At 45.0% G+C, this 27762-nt stretch overlaps 2 protein-coding genes and 1 long non-coding RNA gene across 7 annotated transcripts in view; 1 reads left to right on the top strand and 2 right to left on the bottom strand.

Annotated features, from left to right (window-relative positions):
- ATXN1 (ataxin 1) overlaps positions 1–27762 on the bottom strand; it is a 451903-nt gene that overhangs the window by 382866 nt on the left and 41275 nt on the right. The gene's annotated exons all lie outside the window — the stretch shown is intronic.
- LOC145516708 (uncharacterized) lies at positions 406–26739 on the bottom strand. 4 transcript variants are annotated; one of them, XM_081518171.1, is made up of 4 exons: positions 26343–26739; positions 25346–25495; positions 17042–17214; positions 406–1610 (listed from the first exon to the last, which is right to left on the bottom strand). In XM_081518171.1, the coding sequence occupies exons 1-4, from the start codon at positions 26737–26739 to the stop codon at positions 1467–1469; spliced, it is 864 nt and encodes a 287-aa protein (XP_081374297.1). In that variant the 3' UTR covers positions 406–1466. The 4 variants fall into 4 exon arrangements, with proteins under 4 accessions (XP_081374297.1, XP_081374298.1, XP_081374300.1 ...); XM_081518172.1 differs by having other exon boundaries at positions 17042–17156; XM_081518174.1 differs by lacking the exon at positions 25346–25495 and having other exon boundaries at positions 17042–17156.
- Positions 25719–27290, top strand: LOC145516709 (uncharacterized). Its single transcript, XR_014061690.1, has 2 exons — positions 25719–25792; positions 26398–27290. It is a non-coding gene; the product is annotated as an uncharacterized LOC145516709 (long non-coding RNA).

Here is a 27762-nt window from a genome sequence, read left to right as displayed (position 1 = left end):
ACTTAATTCTGAAGTTCAGCTTCTTGAACCACTAGCAGTGGCTACTAGCTTGTGACTGGGTTGGTTGATATGGCAAGACCCTTAAATGGACACATACACAGTTGTGGGCAATTATGAAACTTCAATAACTGGGAGCAATTCAAGCAGCCATCATATGGAAGGAAGAAAGGTGATCTGTTCCAGAACGTCCAATATAAAGCTGACTCCTGTTATGCATATTCATGTTCTTCCTTCTCTACTATGCAAATCGGAGAAGTAGATGCATGGGTATTTGCGTTGGCAAGAGACTAGAATATTTAAAAAAAAAATAAGAATTAGAAAAAAGCACATCTAGGACTGAATTACTGATAGTTGCAAATGGCTTCATAATTCCAATGTAGTATGACTACTATGGGCCACAGGCCATGGCTTAGAAACGGTTTTTATTTCGTTTAGAAATGTTTCTATTTGTTCTAACAATAGCCACTGTGCTAGGATGGGATTTGACCTGTGTCTTTGTCCATAAAACAATCCTATGAAATATGTAAACATGAATTCAATTTTCTTTAAGTAAAGAAAAGCGAAAATATGGTTGTCAGAACAAGAACGGCTTTCTGTGGGATATTCTAGTTAAATGAAAGCTATTCAACTTGAATCAATTGCTGTATCCATTCTCCAATACACAGCAGATTTATATTTCACAAGGTTTTTGACACAGAACAAAATGTTACTGAAATATCTCTTCCATTCCTTTTGTCCTACATAACATTCCAGGGGCTGAACTCCCAACATGGGGCATATATTTGTCAGCTTCTGTTTGCACCATTCTATTCTAGTTTGTCTTTGTTGCAAATTTTCCGTGTTGACCCTTTCCTGGCCAAACATCAATACAGACCTTTGGTTGTGTTGCAACTCATAATTTAAAAATCTTATAGTTTTATTCTGCACCATCTTTAAGCATCCGTAACTTTAAAAAAATAAGCCCTGCTGTTTACATAAACGATAGAACTTTTTTTAACATACATCTGCTTACATAAACACTAGACATCCAGGGAGAAAATTATTGTGATCCAACAATCCACACATTCCTACACAAAACCAATCACTTGAGGATTTAAAAGCTAGATCTGTGGCGGCAGACAGGCTAGAACTAGCAGGAACAAGTCTGTACAAGATGAATTTATCCTCCACTGCCTCTGCGCCAGGTCATCCCAGGACTAGGCTTGTGGGCAAATGCCAAGATGGAAAGAATGGGTTGGTGCCTGTTTTCTAGCATATCTGTGTAAAGACTCAATAAGAGCTCAGAAGGAGTTGCTGCTCTGAAAGCGACACAAGGTATGTAGCTGCCACACGGTCCTGGCCATTGAATGCCTAAAGCTGGGGCAGCTCAGACTCAGTCAGAAACAGATTTCAGACAGTGGGGAGCTAAAACACTGGATCTCAGAGATGATGTCCAAGAGGAGGTCTCTGAAGCTGAGTGTCATCCTTTAGGGTGGCCCAGAATTAAATGGTGACGCATTATGCCTCCTGGTGAGTTCATATATACTTTGAATGGCCCAGACACCAAGTCCCGTGGACTTCCACCGAAGATCTTGGGGCAGGGAGAGATGTCCACCAGCACTCTCTGTGACCTGTTAGAGAGAAACATTCTTAGCTACTCCGTCACCAAGCAAAACTCCCCAGCCAAGCTCTAGTGCCTTGACGCCTAGGAAAAATCTGTAAAGAGGCTGACGCGAGGACACCTACAAGAGACATGGCCTTTGTCTGGTCTGCAGAATCACCAAGGAAGATTCCACATCTAAAATCGAGCTTTAGTAAGTCTCAGGATGAATCAGATTCCAAGTATTTTTGAAACCCACATCACAGTTGACCGTCAGCGATCAATTACTTCTGCAAAGACAGGAAAGGCTCCGTAATAGTTGTTATACGTGCTCTGACATCAAGAGATGGATGGTGATTTCTACTCAAAGATGAACTGCTAGATGTCACGGGAACATAGAGGATCATCATCAAAGCGATCGCGACCCGGTGTCCCGGTGTCTCTCCAGGCCAGAAGGCATACATTGGATTCACAGGGGGCTGCATGGGCTTCCCTAACTCGCTTCTGTATCATCCAGCAGAAAGACACGCAGGACCTCTGTATCTGGAAGTAATCTGTCTTCCCTTCCACACAGGAAAGGACTTCCCAGAGAAGATGGCATCAGTTTTCAAGATTTCATAGACGAGATCAATACAATTTCCTGATTTCTTTTTTTTTTTTGCTGACACTGGTACATTAAAGGAAATAAAGCCTGAGAAGCTCAACTTTAAAGGTGCAGTGACTGCAGAAGAAAAAAACAATCACTCTCTACCTATCCGTCAAGTTCAAGCTAGGCACAGGAACCAACATCAAAATTTATAAAGAAATGTTTCAACAGGCAAGAAGGGCTGGCTTACATTCAAGGGGCTATCCTCTTTGGCCATCGTTCCAGCTCTATCTCAAAACTGCCATCAGGTCACTTCAATTAAGCAAAGTTGTCTTTTCAGTCTACAAATTCAGAGACACAAATGCATAAGACCTGAGAGATATTGGCTCCACACAGTGATGAAGAAAGTCCTGAACTTCACGCAAGTTGAAAGGTCTGGGTAGACAGCCCAGGCACATGCATTTTAGTCCCTGGAAGCTAGGAAACCTGTCAACGTCTTTGGTTTTATTCCCTCTTCTAGAGAATGCACAGGATACCCTCTGCTCAAGGAGTTATGACGACCGACCAAGGAAACCCTTCATTCAAGGCACTCCAACTCCTGTGATACGCTATTATCATCTGAGCTGGACCCATGACACGCTAGTCACTGCACACGGTCCAGATGACTGTGGTCCTTAGAGCTGTATTTACTAAATCAGAAGCTCAGACTGCCAAACACTGCTAAGAGAAAAGGGTAGTTGTGACTAGTCCTTCTGGAGAAATAGGAAAACACAGAACTTTCATCCCAGCAAAGTCTTTGAAGACCCTGCACATTTAAAAGGGAAAAGTTTTTTTTTTTTTTTTTAATTTTTTAAGGAAATCATTTCTGGAGACTTCAGGGCAAAAAGTAAAAAGGGTAGCATTTAGAGAAAGAAACTCTGAGATTAGTCAGGTCACTGAATGTTCTCTGCACAGCAGAATAGCAAACAGCGAGTGTTTGTTCATTTCCATAGATTAATAACCCTCTCTCCAGGGCTTAAAGATGATATGAACTGTGACTTCCAGAGTTTTGTTTGGAGAAGGCTCATCTACTCCTGGTAAGACTTGTGTTTCAAGGACACACTCAAAAATATTTTTCTTCATTTCAGATTGTTTCTTACTCACATTGGCCCATTCTAATCTCTAGGATGACCAAAATGGATTGAAAGCTTGCTGGGGTGACGGGGGAGGGGGAGGGGGGAGCAGGGAGGGCAGGGAAACAGTTTTTCCTCTTTTTTGGATCTGTTTACAAGGATCGTTAAAATAGTCTTGTTCATTCGGATGACTCTGGGATGGAAAAAAAAAAATAACCTGTTCCTTCTGAAGAGGAGACAGAGGTCTAAAGGGTTACAGAGGCTTCAACAGATCAGGAAAGCCAGAATAAAACACAAAATTTGATCTTAGATGCTATCACTATATTTCCTCCAAGTGCAATAAAAAGCCCAGTTTTATGGATGGAGATTTTTAAATAAATAACTAGATCATCTTTTTTCCTGTCAACAAACAATAGATAACTGATCACAGGGGCCTAGGGCCACTTAGAAAAAAAAACTGCTAATCTTATGAAAAGTGTCGGATCAAGCAGCAGAGGCAGCCGCTGAAAGGAAACATTCTTTTCCCAGCTCCCTATAGAAAGACTGTCTCCCCACAAAAGCCACAACTTGGGGTCACACTTCTCAATGGTGTGGGTGACGGCCACGGAGGCAGCTCCAGAGATGAACCAGAAATGGAGCCTTGAAAAAGGGAAGAATATTCAAAATGCACCCAGCGGTCTTTCTGCCCCTCTCTGAGAACCTGCCAGAACAGAGCAAGCTAGAAAGGGCTTTGGGGTGCTAGGGTGGACAAAGGGCCCCGGGCTACGGATTCCAGTGACAGACTCCCTACCCCCTACCTGTCAGAACCTCCATCGGAAGCACACACACCTTCACACCAATGATCACCAACAGACATCCTCTACCTGGAAGAGGTATTTTCACCCACCACCAGCAGGGCAACTTCTAGACAAACTCACAAGACAAGACAGAGGAGGTGCGCACTCAAAGCGGCAGGGAACTCCACGGTCAGCGGCTGGCCCACCCCACCAGCCCCCTTCCTCCTGAGTGGGTCAAAGCAGGAAGGCCTCAGGGCTCCCTGGTCCATGGGGTGCTTTACTTCCACTTGACCCATCTTGCTTAAGCCTCCAGAACTACTCTCTTCCAGATAAAATGATCTCCCTGGGGAAATCATCCCACCAAGAGCTTTCACCTGAAGTGGAGAGCAGAGTCACAAGAGCACGCGCGTAGGGAGACTGATCGAAGCAAAGAACAGATGTTAAGGAGGTGAACCTCAAATCCGCTCATTCATCCCACAGGATGGCGGTGTTCCTAAGAATCCTCTCATATAATCAAAATCCAACAGGAAAATATTTTCATTACAGAGAAAGACAGTTTTAGACATTCAAAAACAAAAGTAAGTTTTCCCCTGCACTGATGTTCAATAATAATAGTGTTTGGCATGGCTATAAGTGTAGTATTACAAAACTGAAATATCCCTGAGCAAATCTAGCATTCTAGTCCATTACTTTCATTCTGGAAAATTCATCACTGGGTTTTTCTTTCTCCTGAGCACAGCTTTCTTACAAATTTTGCTCACCTTTATCACCTATTGTTTGATGCACAAACAACGGTATTCAAACCAAAAGGGTATTCAAACCCAAAGACACCACAGCTTTTTCCACCACTGAGGTCCATGAGGCCCCAGGCTGGTTCCAGACCACAATCCTTTAAGTCATGGTCTGTATAAATAGATGGAATCACATCCAATTTGTATCCTAAAAACCCACATTGTAGGGGAAATACTTAACATTTATTGCAGCCCTACTGGGTGCCAGCTGCCAAGAATCGGGGGGAAAGACAAAGGTCCCTGCTGTCTCCACTCTGGGAAAAGAGATGTGGAATGTTTCAAAAGGAGAAGAGCAGGGGGCCTGACAGGTAACACAAAACCAGTCCTGGGAGGAAAGGACTCCAAACCCAGACTCTAAGAATGGGCCAGAGTGAGCCCGCCAGACAGAGGCAGGTAGGGAAGGGGACAAGCATGCTAAATGCTGTAACATAAGAAAGGACAAGGCACGTGGAAGGAGAAAACTAAACGACTGAAGCAAATAAGGGGCAATAGAGGAGGGACAGGGCTAAACCTGCAGGACGAAGTTAAGGATTCAGAAGTTCAATGAAAAACCAAGGAGAGGCGGACGGACAACAGAGATGCAAACAGATGTCCAAGAATAGGAAATGTCCACTTTGGCCTCAGAGAGGAAGATCACTGAGGAGGGATTTAGCACATCCCAGACCACTGCAGGTCAGCAGGAGACAAGACACCTAAAACAACCTTGTCCCCAACCTTTTTGGCACCAGGAACCGGTTTTGTGGAAGACAATGTTTCCACACAGGAGGAGAGGCGGCATGGTTTAGGGATGACTCAAGCGCACCGCATTTATCAAGTGCACTGAGCAGGAGGGAGCACTCAGGCCGTAATGCGAGCGATGGGGAGCGGCTGCAAACACAGAGGAAACCTCCATAGCTTGCCCGCCCGCCCGACACTCACCTCAAGCTGGGCGGTCCGGTTCCTAACCAGCAATGACTGGGACTGGTCCGTGGCTGGGGGTTGGGGACCCCTGACCTAGAAAACTGGCCCAGAATGAATCAAGGTCAAGGAGTGAGAAGTAGGTGGGAAGGCAGAAAGGGCCTAAGCAATTGAAAAGCACTAGGGGGCGCTAGCGGAAAAGAGCCCGCCTGCCAATGCAGAAGACGTGAGACACGGGTTCGATCCCTGGGTCGGGAAGATCCCCTGCAGGAGGGCCTGGCAACCCACTCCACTATTCTTGCCTGGAGAATCCCAGGGACAGAGGAGCCTGGTGGGCTGCAGTCCATGGGGTCACACAAGAGTCGGACACAACAGAAGCACACACGCAGGGTTTCAACGTGGAGCGGTTCCCAAGGGGTGAAGTGGGCAGATGAGAAGGAGAACGATTCCAGCCAAGCCAAGTCGCTGACCAGCCTGGTGTAGAATGTGCCCTGGGGTCACCCCTCTTTGTCCTTCCAGGTTGGCCCTGGGTACAATCACAGAAGAAAAGAGAGACATCCTACAAAAAACTTGACCTTTCATACAAAGTCAGAGAATCCAAACAAAAGAAAATCAAACTGGAGAAACAGCTGCAGTACATATGACTTTAAAAAAGATCAATATCTAGAACACACGAAGAGCTCAGAGACACAGATGAGAAAATATCAAGACTCATTGCTAATTGTGTAAAAGAAAATCAGTAAATCAACACATATGGAAATGTTCTATGGCTGAGAGAGATCAAAGGAAATCATATTTTAAAGACAAGGACGCTATTAAATTAGCCAAAAAAGAGTAAGTCTCACCGTTAATCAGGTCGAAGCAAGACAATCATGTATCATCAGTAACAATGCCAATACTGTCTTTTAGAAAGTAATTCAGAGCAAGGGCCCCTCTATCAAGGAATTAAGTCTTCTGATGTGACTGTAATCCTAAGAAAATACTTAAGTGTACAGAGGTATTCACTGCAGTTTTCTAACAGTAAACAATTAGAACCAACTCCAACATCCACAAATAATACAAAACTGAAATTAAAAGAAAACAACTTGATAGTATCCTTGCAAAAGATAACTGTACAGTCAAAGTTGTAAATTAGAATGCTCATGCTAAACAGAAAAAGCAAAAATGAAAAAAGATATGTTAAACTGTCAAGAACTAAAAGACAACACCTAATAGCATTATGATTTATGGACTGGGATGGCAGAATCAAAGGAAACTTTTGCTTTTATTGGCTTTCTCTTACTGTTGTAAAGTATAGGCAACAGACGTTTAAAATGTAATATTTCTGTCCATTCTATAGCAGCGAACTCCCTCTTCTATGGAGCAAGTCGACCTTCTAGAGAGCATCACGCGCAGATCAGGGAAGGCTGTCTACGTCCTCTCAAGTCTCAATGGTCCATGCAGGATTTAAACCTGACCACAAAGGGCTCTGAAGATTTCCCCCACCCTGAGCACCCACCCCCCAAAGACACAACTCTTTCCTTTGCTTTTTTTTATGGCCCTTAAATTCCATACCTTCCCCTTCTTTCTTTTTATAAATTACGCATTGATATTCTTTGTTGTTGTTCAGTTGCTAAGTCGTATCCGACTCTGCGACCCCATGGACTAGCTCCTCTGTCCATAGGATTTTGCAGGCAAGAATACTGGAGTGGGTTGCCATTTCCTTCTCCAGGGGATCTTCTCGAATCAGGGTTCAAACCCGTGTCTCCTGCAGGTGGATTCTTTACCACTGAGCCACCAGCAATATAAAGTGAACATTCATTTGATTCTTCCAACAATCCTGTGAGATAGATGTTGTCATCATCCCCATTTTACAGATGAGAAAACTGAGAATCACAGACTTATGAAAAGTGAACATCCATTTGATTCTTCCAACAATCCTGTGGGATAGATGTCATCATCCCCACTTTACAGGTGAGAAAACTGAGGATCACAGACTTAAGAAATGTGGCCTGGGACACACATCTAAGGAGCTGGAGCCAGAATTCAGACCTCAATCTGTCTTCAAAGCCTTCACTTCTTACCATTCTACATCCTGCCTCTTCCCTTCCTTCCTCCCTCCCTGTGAAAACAAATAAGACAACAAAACAAAGAGACTCTTAAATGTCACCTCTTCTCCTTGCACTGGCTGCCTAGAAACACCATTGCATGAATCAGGAGACATCAGTACCAACTGCTTACAAATTAACCAATAAGACAAGGTAACGGTCTGTGCACACCGATTGGGAAAGTTGATGCAGAAGAAAAAAGAAATTACCTCCAGCCTCAACTCTGCACCTGAAGGTAAAAGCCAAACAGCATCCAAAAATGATTTCTACTTGCAAATTAAAAGCCAAATGTGACCCTTGATGCTATTGCAGAGAAAAGATTCTTCGCTCTCCTTGCAAAGAAATTATCCATAATTAGCAGAAAGATTTCTTCCAGCGATAATACAGCCACTGCAGAAAAGGATGTTGTTTGGGGTACAGTAGTAAGAAGAGGGAAAAGAAGTTGAGGAAGCAGTAAGGTATAAAACTAATAGAGATGGGGTGATAGATGATTTTAGGCACCCCTTCTGACTTACTTTATAAACAGTGACACAATAATAGCTGAAAATGTAAATTCTAATTAAATACAAAATGGAACAAAGTCAAACAACAGCAAATGATGTTTGACAGAGCAAAGGTCTGGTGGGGGGGGGAGGTATGGAACCGAGAGGAAGAATGACAGTAAAATCTATTCATGGAGCTGGGCCTTATGAGAGATAGAAGGGACCTGAGTGCTTATTTCTTTCACCCACTTGCTTTACTGTAAATGGAGAAACTGAGGCCCAGCAAGGTGAGTGGCTGGTCCAACTCACCTTGAAGCAGGGCAGTTAAAAAGAAACTGTCTCCCCAAAACCGGTCTAACAGCTTTCCACCACACCCCATTCATGCCACAGAGTCCTAGAAAGCCACTTCATGTGAAATCTTCTTTTGGGGAAAAAAAAAGCATTAAACATTCTATAACTATTAATTCCTTTTTTAATAATTTGCGAATGCACAGGGGCACGCTGAAAAAAAAAAAAGAAGCCTGGTTTTGATTTCTTTTGGAAAATTGCACAGCGCTCAACACTTAACCTCGTATTGAGTGAAATATTAACAGGCCATAGAATGGTTTCAGTGTTCCTTCAGTAAAGCTAAACAGAATTCGAAAAACATATCCCCCAGGCCTACAGTGGAGTTTCTGGAGCACACATTAAACTCAACGCTCCGCTCAACAAGCCCGTCACTGTTAAGTAACTCATCAGAAAATAAAGAGGGAATTACCAAAGGGGAATTGCCAAGCAATTAGTTCTCTGAAGCAGATGACATACAACTGTTGTAAGGGAGGAGCTTCCCCGTTAGTCATATGTCAGAGTCAGAGCTTCCTAATCTGTAAATAAAATGCATCACATATGATTACAGCTGGGCTGTAGGCTGGGGTTGCCAGGCTCACGCACAAAGAGTAAATCCCAAATCCTTCTGTTCTGTGTGTCTACAAAGCAAGACTGGGCTGTGAAGACACTCTAAAAAAAAAAAAAAGAAAATCCATGGTAATTTTCTTTCCTTTATGGAAGTATAATTGACCTACAACACTCTGTTAGATCCAAGGGCATGAGAGTGATTCGATATTTCTACACGTTACAAAATGATCACCACGTTGGTAATTTTCCTTCAACGTAAGAAAGACAAGCTCTTGGTTTTCCCTGTGCAGGCTAACAGAAAAATGATCTTGCTTCTCTATCCTGTAGACGTGAGCCGGTGAGGATTCATCTCGGGTCCGGTGGAGGTGAGGCTGGGAGGAGCAGGGACAGGAGGGGACCCAGCACTCACTTCCCAATGGGTTCCTGACGTAGGTGTCATCTCCCTTCACCGTATGCTTTGTTCTTAAGAGCTGGATTCGGTGCCACCCCCCACCTATCAAACTGGAGACAGAAACAGTTCCAATCAGCCAGATCTGGCAAGCGGAGCGTGGACCCAGTGAAGCTCTTTTTGAGAGTCAAAAGTTCACCACCTAGCTGGGACTCTGGACGCCAAACATTTGGAGCCCAACTTAAGCCAATCCTCTGAAACACAGATAAGTATATGCCATGGTCATCATTTTCTTCCATTAATAATTATTGAAAGTGCGTAGGAATCTCAGGGAGGTAGGACGATGACTGAAAGAATGCGAAACAACACCGCAAAACAGCTCGTAGGTGACCCTGGACAGACAGGCAAGCCTGGAAAAGGAAGGCTCACAGCCCTCCGCTCATCCCGACCGCCGAGAGCCTGCCACACCTCTGCCATGGGCTTTAAATGCTACTCCGCGGCATTACCCTGCCTTCTTACAGACGGGGCTGGGGGCTTGAGAGACACTGCCTGGCAGCAACAAAGAATACAGGCTGCGGTCCCAGCATGACTCCACCATTTGACAGCTGGGCAGTCTTGGGCAAGTGACTTAACCGCTCTGTGCTTCAGCTTCCTCACCTGTGAAACGCAGATAATAGCAGTGCCTACCCCGGGAGGACCGCAGTGAAGATTAAAAGAGTTAAAACACAGAAAGTGTGGACTATGGATCATCTCTTTATTTTCTTTAGGGTCTAGCTGGCATAATGCCCCTCACACATTAGATGTTCATTAAATCTTTACAGACAGCACCATCTGCACCCCTGAGCTGTTTTCTCCAGTCATATCACTCCTGTCTTAACATTCTGGTCTTTTGTAAAAGTTAGGTATGTCACAGCCTCATTCTGGGCCAATTAGGGGCATACAGAAGGCCCACCAGTGGAAACAGTGGCTGACTTTATTTTTCTGGGCTCCAAAATCACTGCAGATGGTGACTGCAGCGATGAAATCAAAAGACGCTTACTCCTTGGAAAGAAAGTTATGACCAACCTAGACAGCATATTGAAAAGCAGAGACATTACTTTGCCAACAAAGGTTCGTCTAGTCAAGGCTATGGTTTTTCCAGTGGTCATGTATGGATGTGAGAGTTGGACTATAAAGAAAGCTGAGCGCTGAAGAATTGATTCTTTTGAACTGTGGTGTTGGAGAAGACTCTTGAGAGTCCCTTGGACCGCAAGGAGATCCAACCAGTCCATCCTAAAGAAGATCAGCCCTGGGTGTTCATTGGAGGGACTGATGTTGAAGCTGAAACTCCAATACTTTGGCCACCTGATGCAAAGAGCTAACTCACTGGAAAAGACCCTGATGCTGGGAAAGATTGAAGGCAGGAGGAGAAGGGGACGACAGAGGATGAGATGGCTGGATGGCATCACCGACTCAATGGACATGGGTTTGGGTGGACTCAGAGAGTTGGTGATGGACAGGGACGCCTGGCGTGCTGCGGTTCATGGGGTCGCAAAGAGTCAGACATGACTGAGCAACTGAACTGAACTGAACTGAGAAGGCCCAATGAAATAACACAGGTTAAAAAATAAATCAACAGTCCTCAAATATTCCTTAACTATATTAAGACTGAGTCCCCAGTAACAGCAATATAACTGGATAATTTCCAGCTTTCTCCTTCACTTTGAGCTAGATAGTCTTAGGATCTTTCTCCCCAGAGCCAAGGCTCACTGATTCTATATTTTCTATAAAGTATAAATGAGAAGCCAAATTGTTCACAAAGCTGTGGCTAGCAGCTGGAAATATATATGTTGTTGTTGTTGCTTAGTCATAAGTCATGTCTGACTCTTTGCAACCCCATGGACTGTAGCCCACCAGGCTCCTCAGTCCATGGGATTTCCCTGACAAGAATACTGGAGTGGGTGGCCATTTCCTCCTCCAGGGGATCTTCCTGACCCAAAGACTGAATCCGTGTCTCCTGCATTGGCTGGCAGATTCTTTACCACTGACCCACCAGGGAAGCCCAGAAATACATGATCTGGAATCAGAGATCAAATTGCCAACATCCATTGGCTCATTGAAAAAGCAAGAGAGTTCCAGAAAAACATCTACTTCTGCTTTACTGACTATGCCAAAGCCTTTGACTGTGTGGATCACAACAAACTGTGGAAAATTCTGCAAGAGATGGGAATACCAGACCACCTTACCTGCCTCCTGAGAAATCTGTATGCAGGTCAAGAAGCAACGGTTAGAACTGGACATGGAACAACAGACTGGTTTCAAATCTGGAAAGGAGTACGTCAAGGCTGTATATTGTCACCTTGCTTATTTAACTTATATGCAGAGTACATCATGAGAAATGCTGGACTGGATGAAGCACAAGCTGGAATCAAGATTGCCGAGAGAAATATCAATAATCTCAGATATGCAGATAACACCACCCTTATAGCAGAAAGCAAAGAAGAACTGAAGAGCCTCTTGATGAAAGTGAAAGAGGGGAGTGAATAAGTTGGCTTAAAATTCAACATTCAGAAAACTAAGATCATGGCATCTGGTCCCATCACTCCATGGCAAATAGATGGGGAAACAATGGAAACAGTGACAGATTTTATTTTGGGGGGCTCCAAAATCACTGCAGATGGTGACTGCAGCCATGAAATTAAAAGATGCTTGCTCCTTGGAAGAAAAGCTATGACCAACCTAGACAGCATATTAAAAAGCAGAGACATTACTTTTCCAAAAGAGGTCCTTCTGGTCAAAGCTATGGTTTTTCCAGTAGTCATGTATGGATGTGAGAGTTGGACTCTAAAGAAAGCTGAGCACTGAATAATTGATGCTTTTGAACTGTGGTGTTGGAGAAGACTCTTGAGAGTCCCTTGGACTGCAAGGAGATCAAACCAGTCAATCTTAAAGGAAATCAGTCCTGAATATTCATTGGAAGGACTGATGCTAAAGCTGAAGCTCCAATATTTTGGCCACCTGATGTGAAGAACTGACCTACTGCAGAAGACCGTGATGCTGGGAAAGACTGAAGGCGAGAGGAGAAGGGGACGACAGAGGATGAGATGGCTGGATGGCATCACTGACTCAATGGACATGAGTTTGAGCAAGCTCCGGAAGTTGGTGATGGACAGGGAGGCCTGGTGTGTTGCAGTCCACGGGGTCGCAAAGAGTCAGACACAACTGAGTGACTGAACTGAACTGACTGATACATATATAAATGTGTATACATATGAATATACACACACATTGGAGAAGGCAATGGCAGCCTCCAGGCAGTATTCTTGCCTGGAGAATCCCATGGACAGAGGAGCCTGGTGGGCTGCTGTTCATGGAGCCACAAAGAGTCAGACACAACTGAGTGCCTAAGCACATACACACACATATACACACCAACACAGACACATCACATTCAAGAGTCCACATGGAAGTTATGAAACACACCCATATTACTGTGATTTATCAAAGTATAGTAAATGAATTACCACAAATGAACAATTGCTCCCAAATCAAGTAGGTGGCACAATGTGATTTTTGCATATTGTATGAGATCAATAAATCCACGATGGAAAAGATCAAAGGCAAAGCTGGAATTGTTGTTAACATGTACAGGGCTTCACTGAAAATCTTCTTAATAAAACTGTTTAGAGGAAAATAGAGGGATCATTTGTTTAAACGAAAAGAGATACTGCATGTGCTGAATTTCAAAAGCAGCATTCATTTTCATACACACACATTAGATCTGGCTAAAATTAGCTCCAGTTTCTACTTTATTTTTTTTAAGGTCTTAAAGAATAAAGGTTTCAACACAATTTCATCGAGCTGAAGCTCAGCCCTGGGTTTCCAAGGTGCCTGAGCATCTAGGGAAGACCCCCCCCCCCGCCTCACCGCACTCCATTATCCACTTGGGCATCATCCCAATTTTTCCACCCACTCTCCCTTCACCTCAGGTCTTAAACAGGAAACGTACAAAGGCTGTGTCACATCAGTGTTCCATTTCTGCTGCCTCTACTGCCTCTTCCCTTCCCTCATATATTCCACTCTGGCTGACTTCATTGCTGAAAGAATACTCATTCCCGCCTGCCTGGTAAACTTCCTACCAGGCACAAGAACCCAAAGCCCAGACTCAAAGATCACTTTTAGGCCAGTGGCTCCTCCAAATTTATTTCCAGATTGGACCTTCCAGCAATCTTCTTCCCACACTCTCTAGCGTCTGCTGGACTCCAGCAACTTAGATGTCCACCAGCACCTGGGCTTCCGCCAAAACACCCTGATTGATTACACACCATGCTACTTGCCCGTTAGGGCCCAGACACCAAAACAGTCATCCTTCCGCCCTCTCCATCTCTTCCCAAAGAAATAACCAGCCTCCAGAGTTCAACTCAAATGGTGCTTCTTCCTCCAAGTTTTTTCCCATCATCCTACTCAGCACTATTCTTCTGAATGAATTCCCTCTGTGTTAGAACCTACCCCAGTAAGTAAAACCCACCCCTTTCTGTTTTGTATTAGTAATTTCAGAGCATGTCTTCTTTCCCCTACTTGACCACGAAGAATATAACCTCCTTCTGGTAGCTCTTACTCACTCTGTGCAGTAGTAAAAAAAAAAGTACACAGTGAATAAATGAATGAATCATTTCTTTATATAGACAGTGCCTGTGAATGAGGTAAGTCATAACTTGCTATAGCTATATCATATTGATATAGTTTCCCTGGTGGCTCAGTGGTAAAGAATCCGCCTGCCAATTCAGGAGATGCAGGTTTGATCCCTGGGTCGGGAAGATCCCCCAGAGAAGGAAATGGCAACCCACTTCAGCATTCTTGCCTGGGAAATCCCATGGACTGAGGAGCCTGGTGGGCTACAATCTATGGGGGTCACAAGGATTCAGACACAACTTAGCAGGTAAACAACAGTAACATCGTATTGATAAAATAGCTAGAACCTAAAATAACTGAAATCTAGGTTTTACTTTTTAAAAAAACCTAATGAATATAACAAAGTACAACATGAATGATACTGTTTCCCTGCTCATGTTTAGCCATCAATTGTGAGGACTGTAATGAGGCCATTATTTATGCAACATGTTTAGCTAATACTTATAAGCTTCCTTTAAATGTGATCCCAGGACATGTCAGCTGCTTAAAACTCAAGGTGACTCTGTACTACTTTGTCAGTAATACAATACGAACATTCCTACAACCCTTAATTTACTGTACTATGTACTACAAAAACCCGGATCTCTTCTCAATAAGCTTCACGTACTGACTGAGAGACAGGACTGTTTGCTGCCTGATTTTTTCACAATAAAATTCTTCAGACATTCTTGTTTTAACACATGACTCTCTTTAAACACCGCAGGTTAAAAAAAATTGCATATGTATTAACCACACGTGCATTAAGCTACTTCCCCAAAAAACGTCAATGTGAGAACTTTCTGCCTAAAATGGATAATACCCCTACGAGAGAAACTAGCAATAAGACAATGCATCCCTTTCGATGGAGTTGATACTTATAGACCTCATGAGGCTTCCCTCTGCACATAATTCTGGAGTTATTCTATTTCCTTTTAAAAGACACCTCCCTAATCCACAGCCCACAAAATATAAAGTACCCAGTTCCATATTTCACAAGGACAGAATGTGTGTGATAACTTCCCTCTTCTCCTGCCTTGCACCCCAGTAGGACTTTACTGACCCCCCTTCCTGAGTCACCGTACGTCAATCATTCAGGTGTTATGTGTGTGCGTTTTCACTCAGACCACAAATAACTTCACTCACGCCTGCAACTCAGCAGTTCATCCTACAGTAGAAAAACAACACACAGGGATTCTGTGTCAGGAATCGAGGCAGACTAACACAAAATCCAGAAAAATAAATAAAAGGCCCTTTGGCTTTGCATGGCTGCAAATGTCCACAGTGTTGGTCCAAAGACCAAGGTACAGGGATATTTACTTACTCCTCGTCACTTATGGTTAAGGAGCAACCATCACCAAACAAGAACGTTACAATCACCCTGTCAAGACAAGTCACATGCTCACAGTGATAGCTTATGTTCATGGATCATAAACCATATACCAGGTTACTATTCTGCCCAGTGTACAAATATCACATCACTGCAACCTCACAGCAGCCCTAGTGAAAGTTCTCATACAGTCTCCATCTTACACATGAAGAAACTGAGGCCCGGGAAGGTTGCAGGACTGCTCCGGGTCACAGTAGCAGTTCTAGATCTTAAATTCAGACAGGCTGGTTCCAGAGCCCCACGCCCTTATTTCAAATACCATGGAATTTATATAGAACTTAAAAAACTGGACCTTAGAAGCAGGGTGTCAGGGGTGGGGGGCAAGCTCTTTATTTAAAGAAATCTAGTGAATCAGTTTCAAAATGAATATTCTGATAAAGCAAGGATTCGCCTCTTATACATGAGCTGAAAATCCAGATTTCTGTATGTAAGGTTGGATAAAAGTGGTCGGTGCATCTTATCAGGGAAAGAAACAGAACATGACTTGGGAAGAGCTGCCCAGAGACCACCAGATCCAGCCCATGCTGCAGTAGTGGAACGTCAGTGTGACTCCAAGAGATCATTCCGGTTCATTTGGATTCAGTGGGTCTAGGGTGGAGTCCTGGTTCTATTTTTTTCTTTTTCTTTTTTTTTAACCTCTCCTGGCGATTCTGGTGTCCCGCCAGGCTCGAGAACCTCTGAACTAGTCTATTTCCACAGCTTGGAGCAGGACTACTCCCAAGGCAAACAGAAAGAGGGGATCGATTTCACAATCTCCTCCGGTTGCGAATATCAGTGTTCCCAAGCTCTTATTGCCCCAACTTCAAACTGACTTCCCCTGCTCTCTTGATTCTAGGCAGGCAGTCTTCCCTTCAACAGAGAAACATGAGTCATCAACCCTGCATCCACCCTGTGTCTGCAAGACTCTCCAGGTCAGAAAAATTTACTGTACATGAAGAAAGCAGGAAGTTGTCAAATCCAAAACAGACACAGAGAAATTCAAGATCCAACCAACATGGGTTGCTACCGAACCAACAAGCTGTCTCCCTGCACCACAGTCACACAACGACCACAACCTAAAACATGGAGACAGTGACTTAAGATAACCGTTTGGTAGCAAAACCTGCTTATCAGCTCCAAGTACAGGTGACGATTAAAACGATCAGGCTCAAGCCCAGCACACAATAATTAACCATCAGAAAGTCAGAGGCAGACTACATCATCAACCAAATAAATCAAAAAGGAGGATACCTTAATCCAAGTTTTATATAAAAAAAAACCTCTCGGCGATTTCTCAATTTCCCACACAGTACAGTTTGCAAAGACAATTATCTTCAACAGTCTGCAAAGTGCTAAAGTAAGACTAGTAGGCGATTTTCCCAGGCCAGACTTTATCCTCAGAGAGAAACCAGAGAGCATCGCAAAACTCTCACCTGATGGGTGTCACACTCCCCCGAAGCAGCCGTGGAGGAGGAGACTGCTGTCCAAAGACGACAGACAAATCTGCAGCTTGAATGGAACACCTCAGTGATTTGCAGCCGGATCCTCCTGCAGTGGTCCAGGGGGTGCAGAAGAGGAAGTCCAAAATGAGAAACAGCACGAATGGCTTTAAAAAATAATAATAATTCCACCTGAAGACACCATGCAGGGAAATCTAAACTTCAAGAACGTCAAATTTTGCATTGTTTTATGAGAATTACACAGGCACCAGGCAGCTCAAAAGGCAGGTCTGGTTTGATTCAACAGGGCTCAGAGGGAGGCCAACACACAAAAAGGCCGTTACTTCAATCAAATTAAAAGCTTGATCTCTCCATTTGAGCCAGCTACTGTCAATCTTTTCTCTAAGATTCTAACGAATCACCTCATAAACACATGCTGGTCATCACAGGACTATCAGTTGGAAATGGTCATGGACTGAATAGTAATTGAGTCAAAGTCTAATTTTCATGAGGCATATCTTACTATCAACATGCAACTTTAGGCACAATCATGACACAGAGCACAGTTGTTAGCATACCAGTCTAATGGGATAGAAAAAAAGAATCAAATGCAGGAAAAAAAAAAAGTATGCATATACTCACTAGAGTTTCCACTGAACTTTAAATGATTTAATTACTGAATGCACATCTACTTGACTTTCATTCTGCCATAACATCTTGAGCATGTTTAAGTAAAGATTACCCATTGTACGATGAATGAGTGAATGTGTGAATGGATGAATGAAAGAGAATGAATGAATCTTCCATATACCTTTCCATCAGGGAGCCTGGCGCTCGTAGTAGTTTTTGTGAGGTAAACACCTATGCATAGAAATGGAAGAAGTTGAGGACTCAATCTGCTAACATACTTTCCTATCTATTCAAAGCATATTTTTAAATACTGGTAGTTCCCAACTGTCCACATTAAATAGAATCAGGAGCACAGTCATTATAAACTAATCCCCAAACTCGTCATTGGTGGACTGATTTTTTTTTTCAGGCTTTCATTACTGGAGCTGATCTGCATATTTGCTTAGGCTGGTTTTAAATTTAGTTTGGGTTTCCTAAGCCCACGCCAGGTAACAGTAGGAAGGAGAAGGCCCAGGATTATATTGGGTGTCAGAAAGAAACTATTCTGGAGCTATGAATATGATCTCCAATGTGAATAATCTGTAAACAGGTAAGTGAGCCAATTAGTCTTGGGTACATGGCAACACATCTCATGATTATTTTCATCCATACACACTCACTATTTTTAAGAGCACAGCCCAGCTGGAAAGGAAAATAATGTCGATTGCTTTCCAACACTTTGCAAAGTAATGAATAGTAGCCAAAGTATCCTTACTTCTAGCTAATCCATTCACCAAGTATTTATTTAAGCATCTTTTGCATGCCAGAGACTGATATGTAGAAGGAAGTTTTCTAGGCCTTGGCTTCCCCACATGTAAACAGTTAAGTCTGTGCTAAGTTGTTTCAGTCATGTCCAACTCTTTACGACCCCATGGACTGTAGCCCACCAGGCTCCTCTGTCCATTGGATTCTCCAAGCAAGAATACCGGAGTGGGTTACCACACCCTCCTCCAGAGGATCTTCCGAACAGATCGAACCCAAGTCTCTTGTCTCTTAGGTTTCCTGCATTGGCAAGCAGGTTCTTTACCACTAGCGCCACCTGGGAAGCCCCAAACAGTTAAGTGTAGAGAAAGAAGGAAGCCTTTCTAGACTATCGCATCTCTGAAGTCCTTGGAAGACAAGCCCTCCAGTAAGAAGCTTGTTGAGTTACAAACATTAATAGTGGCCAAGTTAAATAAAAGCTCACAATATTCTATTTATTCTTCCACAGTACTTGTTCTAAGGGGCAGGGGTGATCTTGATTTTATCTAGTAACATCTCAAATGCAGCCTCAAAATCCTTGATCATCATTTTCAAACAAAGTGCAGGTACCATGGATTTGCAGAGCGCTTGCTTTATGAGCTAACAATTGAGAGTGTTGGCTTGTGTATCAACGTGTGTGCACACTATCCTATTTACCTATCACCTGGCAGATAAGATTTTATAGAGTCCAAATTACACTCTCCTCCTATTCTGCTGAAGTGCAGAGAACAGTCAAACATGATGCAAATGCTGTAAAATATTAATTTACTCTCACGCCGGTATGTCTACTTATTTCAAAAGCATCTGTGTTGCTACACCAGTTAGAGTAACTAAAGAGTTAACATAACTTGCTGTGTTCCATCAGAGGGAAGAAACCAAAAATAAAAGCAAGGCAGAATGGATTCATTGCAAAAATATACAGACAACATACAATAAAATAGCCTATAGGTTGTTTAAGACAATATATCTACTAAAAAATGAATTTTTAATATTTAAAAAGCACAGCAGAGCAACATAACACAATACTATTAATAGTGGGAGATAGAAAGGTGGCCTAAGTAATACTGATGTGACAGTCAGTAAAGAGGAGATAATATATAAATAATGTAGATACAGAAGAAAACATAAATACTTCAGGGAGAGTAGGCCAAAGTTAAGGGTGCAATAAAAGAAAATGTGCCATACACCACGATAGAAAAAATACATTTTCTTTGAATGCTAGAAGCATAAGCATTTACAGGTTAGCAGCTATAACAGTGATGACTAAAACCTCCTGATAAATAACTCAAAAGGTGTCCGTTAAAGAGCACCTGAGCAGAAAAGAGAACTTCCTCTTAGCCTGAACCCAAATGCCATCACCAGGGGAACCTCTGCCCCCTGAAGCCTCAAATTGTGATTACACTACAATGAGTTTTCTGAAAAGTAATTTTCAGGTTTAGTATACAATTTTTGCTTGCGTTATTGCCATTACCAGTGCTTTTACATTACTTCACAAGTGGGATGCATTAAAAGTTATATTTTAAAAAAATCAATGAAACAGTTCTGCTCCCATCAAATATGTCAGAGAGAATATAATGCTTGTTGCTTTTTTGTCTTTAATAGTTCTAAACATGTATTAGTACATTTGAGGTGGTAATAGGTAGTACACGTATTTATAGTGCATTAGCCTGAAAAGTTCAGATTTATAAGGATTATAAAATATACTACTACACTGATAAAGACAAAGATACATAAATTATGAAATAGGAAAGAGATTTCTGAAAACTGTTTCCACCATTAAAGATTATTTACCTAAGCCTTTTTATTACTCCTGGAATTTTAAGCATTTACATATTTTTAAAACCTTGATCCAATTACAATTCTTTCAGCCAACATTTGAAAATATTCTCTTAAAACTAGCACAGAGTATACTCTCATCACCTCTTAGAGAAATTTTGAATGTGTGTTTTATTAAACTGAATTAAATGAAATTGAAATTTGAACAGCATAATTGAGGACTACAAAATTCTTTCTTTAAAAAAGGGCAGTCCTGTGTGGAACGCCCTAGAACAGAAATTATTATCTCTTTGGGGATTTCTATGATTTCTTATTTTTGATGCTTTTCACAAAATAAGGAGAGCCTGCTTCTGATAAGCTGGGAAGTATGAGCAGAACTAAATCTGCTCTTTGAAGCAGTTAAGCTGCACATATCAAAAGATATAAAGCAATGGAAATCAAATCATCTGTCTCCCCATAAAGATAATATTCTGTCTTGCTGCACTATGTCATCTTACATATGCACCTATTGAAGCTTTTCAGAGTCGAAACTATGTGTTACTTGCAGACAACTATAGTTTAAAGAATTAACATTCACTCCTACCTTCGCTAAATTTCAGGCTGTTAGTAAAAACATGTTTATTGACTAACTCCTCATAGGAAACAAAATGAGCTGGTGTTACCATGCGTTAGTCATCAAAAACTGTCATTCAAGGTAAGTGCAAACAGAAAATCCACTTGACATTTCAGAATGGAAAAAAAATAAAGATACATTATACAAAAGGAATGTGAATCAAACTCTGTAATGACAACAAAACAAGAAGTCACAGAAGCATGTTTATTAATATTTTAATAAGCTCTTAAGGTTGGCCTTTCCCAGGACCCCTAGACAACTGAGTTAGGCCTATTGAAACGTAAGGCCAGCTACAGACATTTCATGTACAGTCTGATGGCTGAAGAGTTGTTCTTGAATCTATTTGCAAGGGTAAAAGACAATTTAGAGGCTAGGAAGCCTAGTTATAATATTTCTGATTAAATATCACTTCTGTTTATCAAACCCTCTTAAAACGAAATCCAGAAGGGAAGGGGAAGATACTGATTTGCACAGTTCCAAATCAAGTACACTTTTCATACTTATTTTAACACAAATTTATTTGTGCACTCAAAAATACACTTTCACATTTGGCTGCCAGTAAAGTGTTTTTCTGTACATAGTAAAATGTAATTCAGGACTTCTAAGGTGTTGTGTAAAACTTAAACTTCTGTGCTTTATTTTTTATCCTTGCCTCTCCCATCTATTTACCTCCTAGAAATAATGGCTTGCTTTAAACACAGTAACACTTGATCTGAGCAGGTCGCAATCATGTTTCCAACTGCATAGACTCACTAAAGGGTAGAAACTCATAAGCCCTCTGTGAGGAACACTGAGTAGCTCTCTCAATCCAGGCCCCAGAGGTTAAAAAATTAAAAAAGGATTTACTAGTTTAGTTACAGAGTCGTAAAACTGTAAACTGACTAGCAGGGTCACACAGACATCCAGACATTATTATTCTCAATTATTTTTTCTTTCAAATATCAGAGTTATTAAAACACTCCCCCTTATTTGGATTGCCTGAGCAACACAGAGCTTCAGCAACCAAAGCTACTTTCCTTTTTTTCCCCAACAGTTATTTTTCTTTGCATAGCAGGCTTATTAAGGTGGTCGCCTAATGCAAAGAGCAGAATGTCGTTCGTTAAGTTATTAAATGCTAATTAAATTTTATCCCCAAATAGAGTACAAATTACTGTGCAAAAGCACCAAACATTATCAGTCTACCAGCTAAAGGCCTGTGTCATTGCTTACCTGAGACAAAAACCTTTTAACTTACTACATCCAAGGTAAGGATCCTGGCCAAGAAATCCAAGTTAAGAATGAATCCATTCAGAATGACTGCCTACTGCCAGTAGCATTTTTTATCATTAGGATGGCCATAAAGTTTTTAAATATGACAACGGGGATATCCTTCTCAAATAAATTACTTCCGCTGAATAAATCCTTTAGAAAACCCCACTATTGCCAGCTTGGGGTCTAAAGGATGAGTTCTTTTGCACTTGAAAGGGTTAAGCGCCTGCAAGGCCAAAGGCACCAGACAGACTGCAAGAGCAAGGTTGCTTTCCTCAGCTCCTCAGCTCTGAAAGGTTTCTAGCAAGTACCAAATACTTGTTGATGTGTTCACAAGCAAGATTGTCAGGCTCCTTTCACGGTCTGGGGAGATGCATTTACATACTACACCCAGTAAGCACAGCTTGTTGGCCTCCTTTATAAAAGTTGAGTAGCTAGAAGCCTCATTCAGTGACTCCCATCCGAAAGTGACAGAAAGAAGATGCGGCTGAAATAGTACAGAGTCTCTCATCTGGCTGGGGCAGCACAAATACTGTGCATCAAACACTTGGGAGTAGTCCAGGCACAGACAAACCCACCTGAATGGCCGGGAGAACACTGTCTGTTGCCATGGCAGCCTGATCTAATTACATGAGTGATCAGGGCTGGAGTAAGTGCGCCGAAAACCTACACCCGCTGACAGGTATCTATGAGATGAGAAAGGCAGGCAGGAAGAAGGTTCAGGGGAGCCCTTCGACCTCTGCTTTCTGTAGAGGGTGGCACTCAAGCCCATTTATCTGTGGAGCTGCTAAAATATTGACTGATGCAGGCACAGTCAGAGGGCAATCAGAGGAGATTAAATGCCATAGCATTAGCCCTTATGGTGCAATCCCTTTCCAAGAGTTCATGTACAGGGTTTTCTCCTTCTCTCTGGTGGTTTCCTCAGGCAGACGCTCCATTCCAAAAAAAGCTCAAGTGTCAAACTACCCTCACCCACCAGATAAACCACAAGGTGGGTTTAAGACGGGGGCTTCCAGGAACTGTAGGGTTCCTCAGAAACCCGAATGAAATGGCTTAGCTAACACGGTCGAAAAAGTAACTAGCTGTGCCTAAAAATAACCCATCAAGTACCCGCTGCTGCGAGCGATATGTAACGATGATGTTTAAATATTAAGAACAGCCTGCATTATAAAACACAAATGTCATTGAGATGTGACTACGAGATTGCCAAAGGAGAACTTATTTGCATACACATTCCCGTGCAAGCGCCAGGATGTGCAAAGAGCATGCCACTCTAAGCCATTCGTTTTTATTCTGTGGGTGTAATAGGGTCTTCTAATTTTGCTAACTGTATCCTGTGGCTCTCACAGGGAAGCTAAGAATCTCTTCGGGGACAGAACCAGTTTGGAGGAGTCCCTACTGCACAGCATACGGTAAACAAAATAAAAATAGCTTGCCATTCTCCTTAGCCACATCGCGCATTATATAACCAGCTTCCGACTGGCTTTCTGTGTGTGTGTGTGTGTGTGTATGTGCCCTTACTACTCTTCAGCAATTTCCCAATCTCTCGAAGTATTTATATTATTACCCTCTTATCTGTAGGATTATACACCAAGAAAGCAAAACCAAACAGAGCAGCCACGGGATTGAACTGAACCCCACTAGTCCTTAGAAACTGATTTTTTTTGTTGTTGTTGTTTGTTTTCTGGCAGGATCTCCACCACCACCCTACATCCACCCCCACTAAGGTTCTTGCTCAATCTCCCTAGAAAACCTGAATTGTTCCATCGCTTCCAGTCAGCCCCCTACGTGGTCTGAAATAAAATGAAAGCACCAGCGCGGAGTTTAGGAAGGCGGCCTGAGGGCGGGGGTGGCCGAGGAGGGGTCAGGGCGCTGAGGAGTCAGCCAAGCGGCCACGACGGGGCCCCCTCCCCACCGCGATGGCCCGGCCGCCCCCTCCCCCGCGGGCGCGCGCGCACGCACACACACACACACGCACTCACACACTCACGCCGCGCTCCGCCGCCGCCTCACCTCTCGCTCCGCCCGGCCGGCCCCCTGCCCTGCCCCCTGCGGGACCGGCCTGCGCGCAGCGCTGGAACCACGTAGGAGGCGGCGGCGGCCGCGGGAGTGGCGGCGTCTCCGGCCCGGCCCAGAGTGAGCGAGCAGCGGGGCTCCGGGCGCATCCCAGTGCCCGCAGCGCCTCCTCCGCCGCCGCCGCCGCCTCCCCCCTCCCCTCCTCCCGGCTTCATTCACCCTCCCAGCAGCCGCGCAGCCGCTCACTCCCGGCGCGGGCAGGGCAGCGCCTGCCGCGGCTTCCCGGCTCCGGCCGCGGGCGCTGGCGGGGGCGCCGGCCCGGGCTGGGGCGCTCGCGGGCTCCCGGCTCCGGGCGTCGGCGGCGGCTGCACATGATCAGGAAGCGGCCGTACCAACAGGGCGGCGGCGGCAGCCGCCCGCTCCGCCACCGCCACTCCGGCCGCGCTCCCGGCACCGCGCGCCCGCTCCCCCCGCGCCCACCTCCGGCAGTGCCCCCCGCGATCCCACCGCCCGGCGGCGCGCGCAAAGTCCCGGCCCGGCCGTGGGCGCAGACCCTCCCGGTCCGCAGTCGAGCGCCGGCCCAGGCGGCCTCCGCCAGGAGACCCCCGCCCCGGGGGCTCCCGGGCCAGGCGGCCCCCGCGGTAAAGCCAGCCCTCTTCCAGATCCGCTCGCTCTCGCCGCCCTCTGCGCAGAGAGGAGTGAGGAGGGGGCGGCGGGAGGAAGGGGCAGCGCGACCCCCGGCCGCCGCCTCCCCCTTACGCCACCTCCTGGGAAGAGGACACGGCTCTCCCCACTGGCGATCGGACCGGCAGCCGCCGTAGTGGGGCGCCGCCGCGGATCTCCCCGCCCGCCCGCGCCCCCCGCCCGGGCGCGCCCCCTCGCCCGGGGGGCGCCCACCCGGCCCCTGCACACCACCCCCCAGCCGGTGGTCTCAGCGCCCACATCTGGGGATATCGGCCCGGGAGGCTGGAGCCGGGGAAGGGTGTATGTACACACACACACACACACACACACACACACAACACAACACAACACGACGCGTCGATTTCCTTCGCTCCTCTTCCAGCTGTTTTCCGTGCCGCCGAATTGGGTTTGGGGTTTGTTTGCTGGTTGTTGCTTTTGCCCCTCTCGGGAGAGAGGGGTAGGAGGGGATCTTGATCTAAATCAGGGGAAAAGGAGATGGGGGGAGGGGGGAGAGAAAGAATCAGAGGAGGAAAAAAAAAATAGCCACTTACTGTAAAGTGTAAATGGATCTGGGGTTGCGTGGGGAAGGGGGGACAGAGGGAGAGAAACAGTGTCTTGCGGCTGCTGTAGCTCTGGCTGCTGCTCCACGGGGCTTGTTTTGGATCCCCCTGCAGTGAAACAGGTCCTGTACGGCTCCGCCACTGTAGTAGAAATGATGTCTGCGGTATACTCTGCTCTCTCCTCCTCCTCCCCCCTCCTCCCCTCCCTCCCTCCTCCCTCCGCCCGCCCTCCCTCGCGCTCTCGCGCTCGCTCGCTTGCTCGCTCCAGTATGTAAATGTGTAATAGAAGCCAAATATGGAGCAGTTGGCTGCCGCCGCCGCAGCTCAAGGATCCGACTTCGGGGGGGGGGGGCCACCCTCCGGCGGGGCGGCGGGGCGAGCCGCTCTGAGCACCGCGAGCGCACGGCGCGGCCGCCGGCCGGCGCCCTTAACCCTTGGGTGCGCGCATCCCGGGGCCCGGCAGTCCCCCCGGGGAGGCGGGCGCGTTTCCCCGACACCCGCTCGGGATCCGGGTGGGGTGGGGGGGACGCGGGGCGGGAGCGGTGACCGGGACCGGAGGGGACAGTTCTTCCAGGTTTGGGAAAGGGGCGGGGAGCTGAAGCGATGAGGTAATTGGAGCGGTGACCGGTCGGTCCTCGCGCGCCTCCCCGGGTCCCTGCATCGAGTTGTGAAGGCACAGGCTGGGCGCAACTCAGGCACCCTGGAGGGACTCTCCGAGGGGTGCCGGGCTGCAAACCGGAGCCCGTGAAATCCCCTCTGGGGAAGGAGAGGTGGGCCGGTTCCGATCCCGACGTTCCCTTCGTCCCGGGCGTGCGGAGAAGCGTCTAAGAGGGCTGATTCCGACCTTCACGCACGTTAACCCTCAAACCGGTTTAGCCTCGGCGTTTTGGAACCCAGCCCACCGAGCCGCGGGGATGGCCTTGGCGTGCAACTCAGGAAAGTTTTAAGGGTCCTCCCCCCAACCCCCCGTCTGCACGTGCACCCTCACCTTTCCTGCCTGTGAAAGCTGGTGGACCACCTTGCTTTCCTTTCTCTTTCTGCAGGTCCGGAAATCTGCTCCGAGCGCGGAACTGCCCAGCTTGAGCCTGGGTAGACGACCCGCGCACTCCTCTTGCCGCTAATTCGGGATCATTAATTTCATCGGAAATGAGGTAACCAGTGTAGGAGAGAGAGAAAGCAAACCGAGCAGCCGATGGCAGTTCTCGTGAATCCGCGCGGTAAGAACTTCCTCTGGACTCTTTTTTAAATGCGGTTCTCAGCGCCTCGCCACCCGTTCCTCCGTGGGTACCATCGCCAGGCATTAGCTGGAAGGGAAGGACTCTTCTTTGGACGGGTGGTACCTGGCCAACAGGTGTGCCACCTGGAGGAGGAGAAGGCACAGCCATGCTACAGGGAGCCCAGTGCGGAGGCGTTCTCCTGGCTGCAGATAATTCTGGAAGGCCGGTAGGTGTCGGGGCAACATTTGACCTTTGTCAGGTGCTTCGAACCAAATGGCTAGAAATAGGATCCCTCCACGTAAGTTTCTCTCTGGAAGTCTCCACTTGACTGCAAGTTGTATTTGAGAAATCTTTTGGCTGAATTTACTTATGATCTAACCGTTAGTCACCAACTGAAGCAGGATACAGAATCACCGAGAGAAATGTGTCAACTTTTAAACAACTGTATTGTAGAGCCACGGTGCTGCAGAAATACAAGTAAGCATCCTAACTAGGAAGGTGTAGTGCCCCGGAAATGTTTGTTTCTCGCATTTTGAAATACCATGCACATATACATGGCTATTTTAAAAGAACTACTACTGTTTACTCGTTTCTACAACTTTTTTTTTTTTCACCTAAAAATCAATGATGGTTACAGTTTAAAGCCCGGGTTGGTCTACAGTGACATTGTTGGTCTCATTACAGCCTCTAGTGGACAATTAAAATCAGTTTCCTGAAAACGCTCTGCCTGGCGTTGTGTTCCTTGACAAGCATTATCAAAGTGAAGGTTAATAACCGGGTAATAATATCTTTTCTCCCGAATTGGCAGAGCCGGTTTCTGAAAGGAGTAGAAGCTGTTGGCCCTGCACGGAAAAGACCTATGTTTTGTGAGGCAGGTATTATTATTACTGGCCTGTGAATAAACAAAGAACTTCTGCTCTTCATTTCAGATTCAGACAGCTTTCATAAAAAAATAAATTCATCTAAAATATTTTTATAACAGAAAAGATTGGTTGCCATGTTTTTGGCTTAACTGAGATGCTTTCATTCCAACTCCTAATCTGCAGACTGTCCAATCCACCTCCACTCTATTTTTAGACATTTTACATTTAGACAATTTGGGGTAAAAAAAAAAAAAAACAGCTAATACTTTCATTATTACACTGATGCAAGCAGTTATTATAACAACCGTAGACAAATTAAAACACATAA

Source organism: Giraffa tippelskirchi, chromosome 8 (assembly GCF_054371585.1).
Source record: "Giraffa tippelskirchi isolate mGirTip1 chromosome 8, T2T-mGirTip1v1.2.pri, whole genome shotgun sequence".
NCBI classification, from domain to species: Eukaryota; Metazoa; Chordata; class Mammalia; order Artiodactyla; family Giraffidae; genus Giraffa; species Giraffa tippelskirchi.
This window is presented reverse-complemented; position numbering and strand designations above follow the sequence as displayed.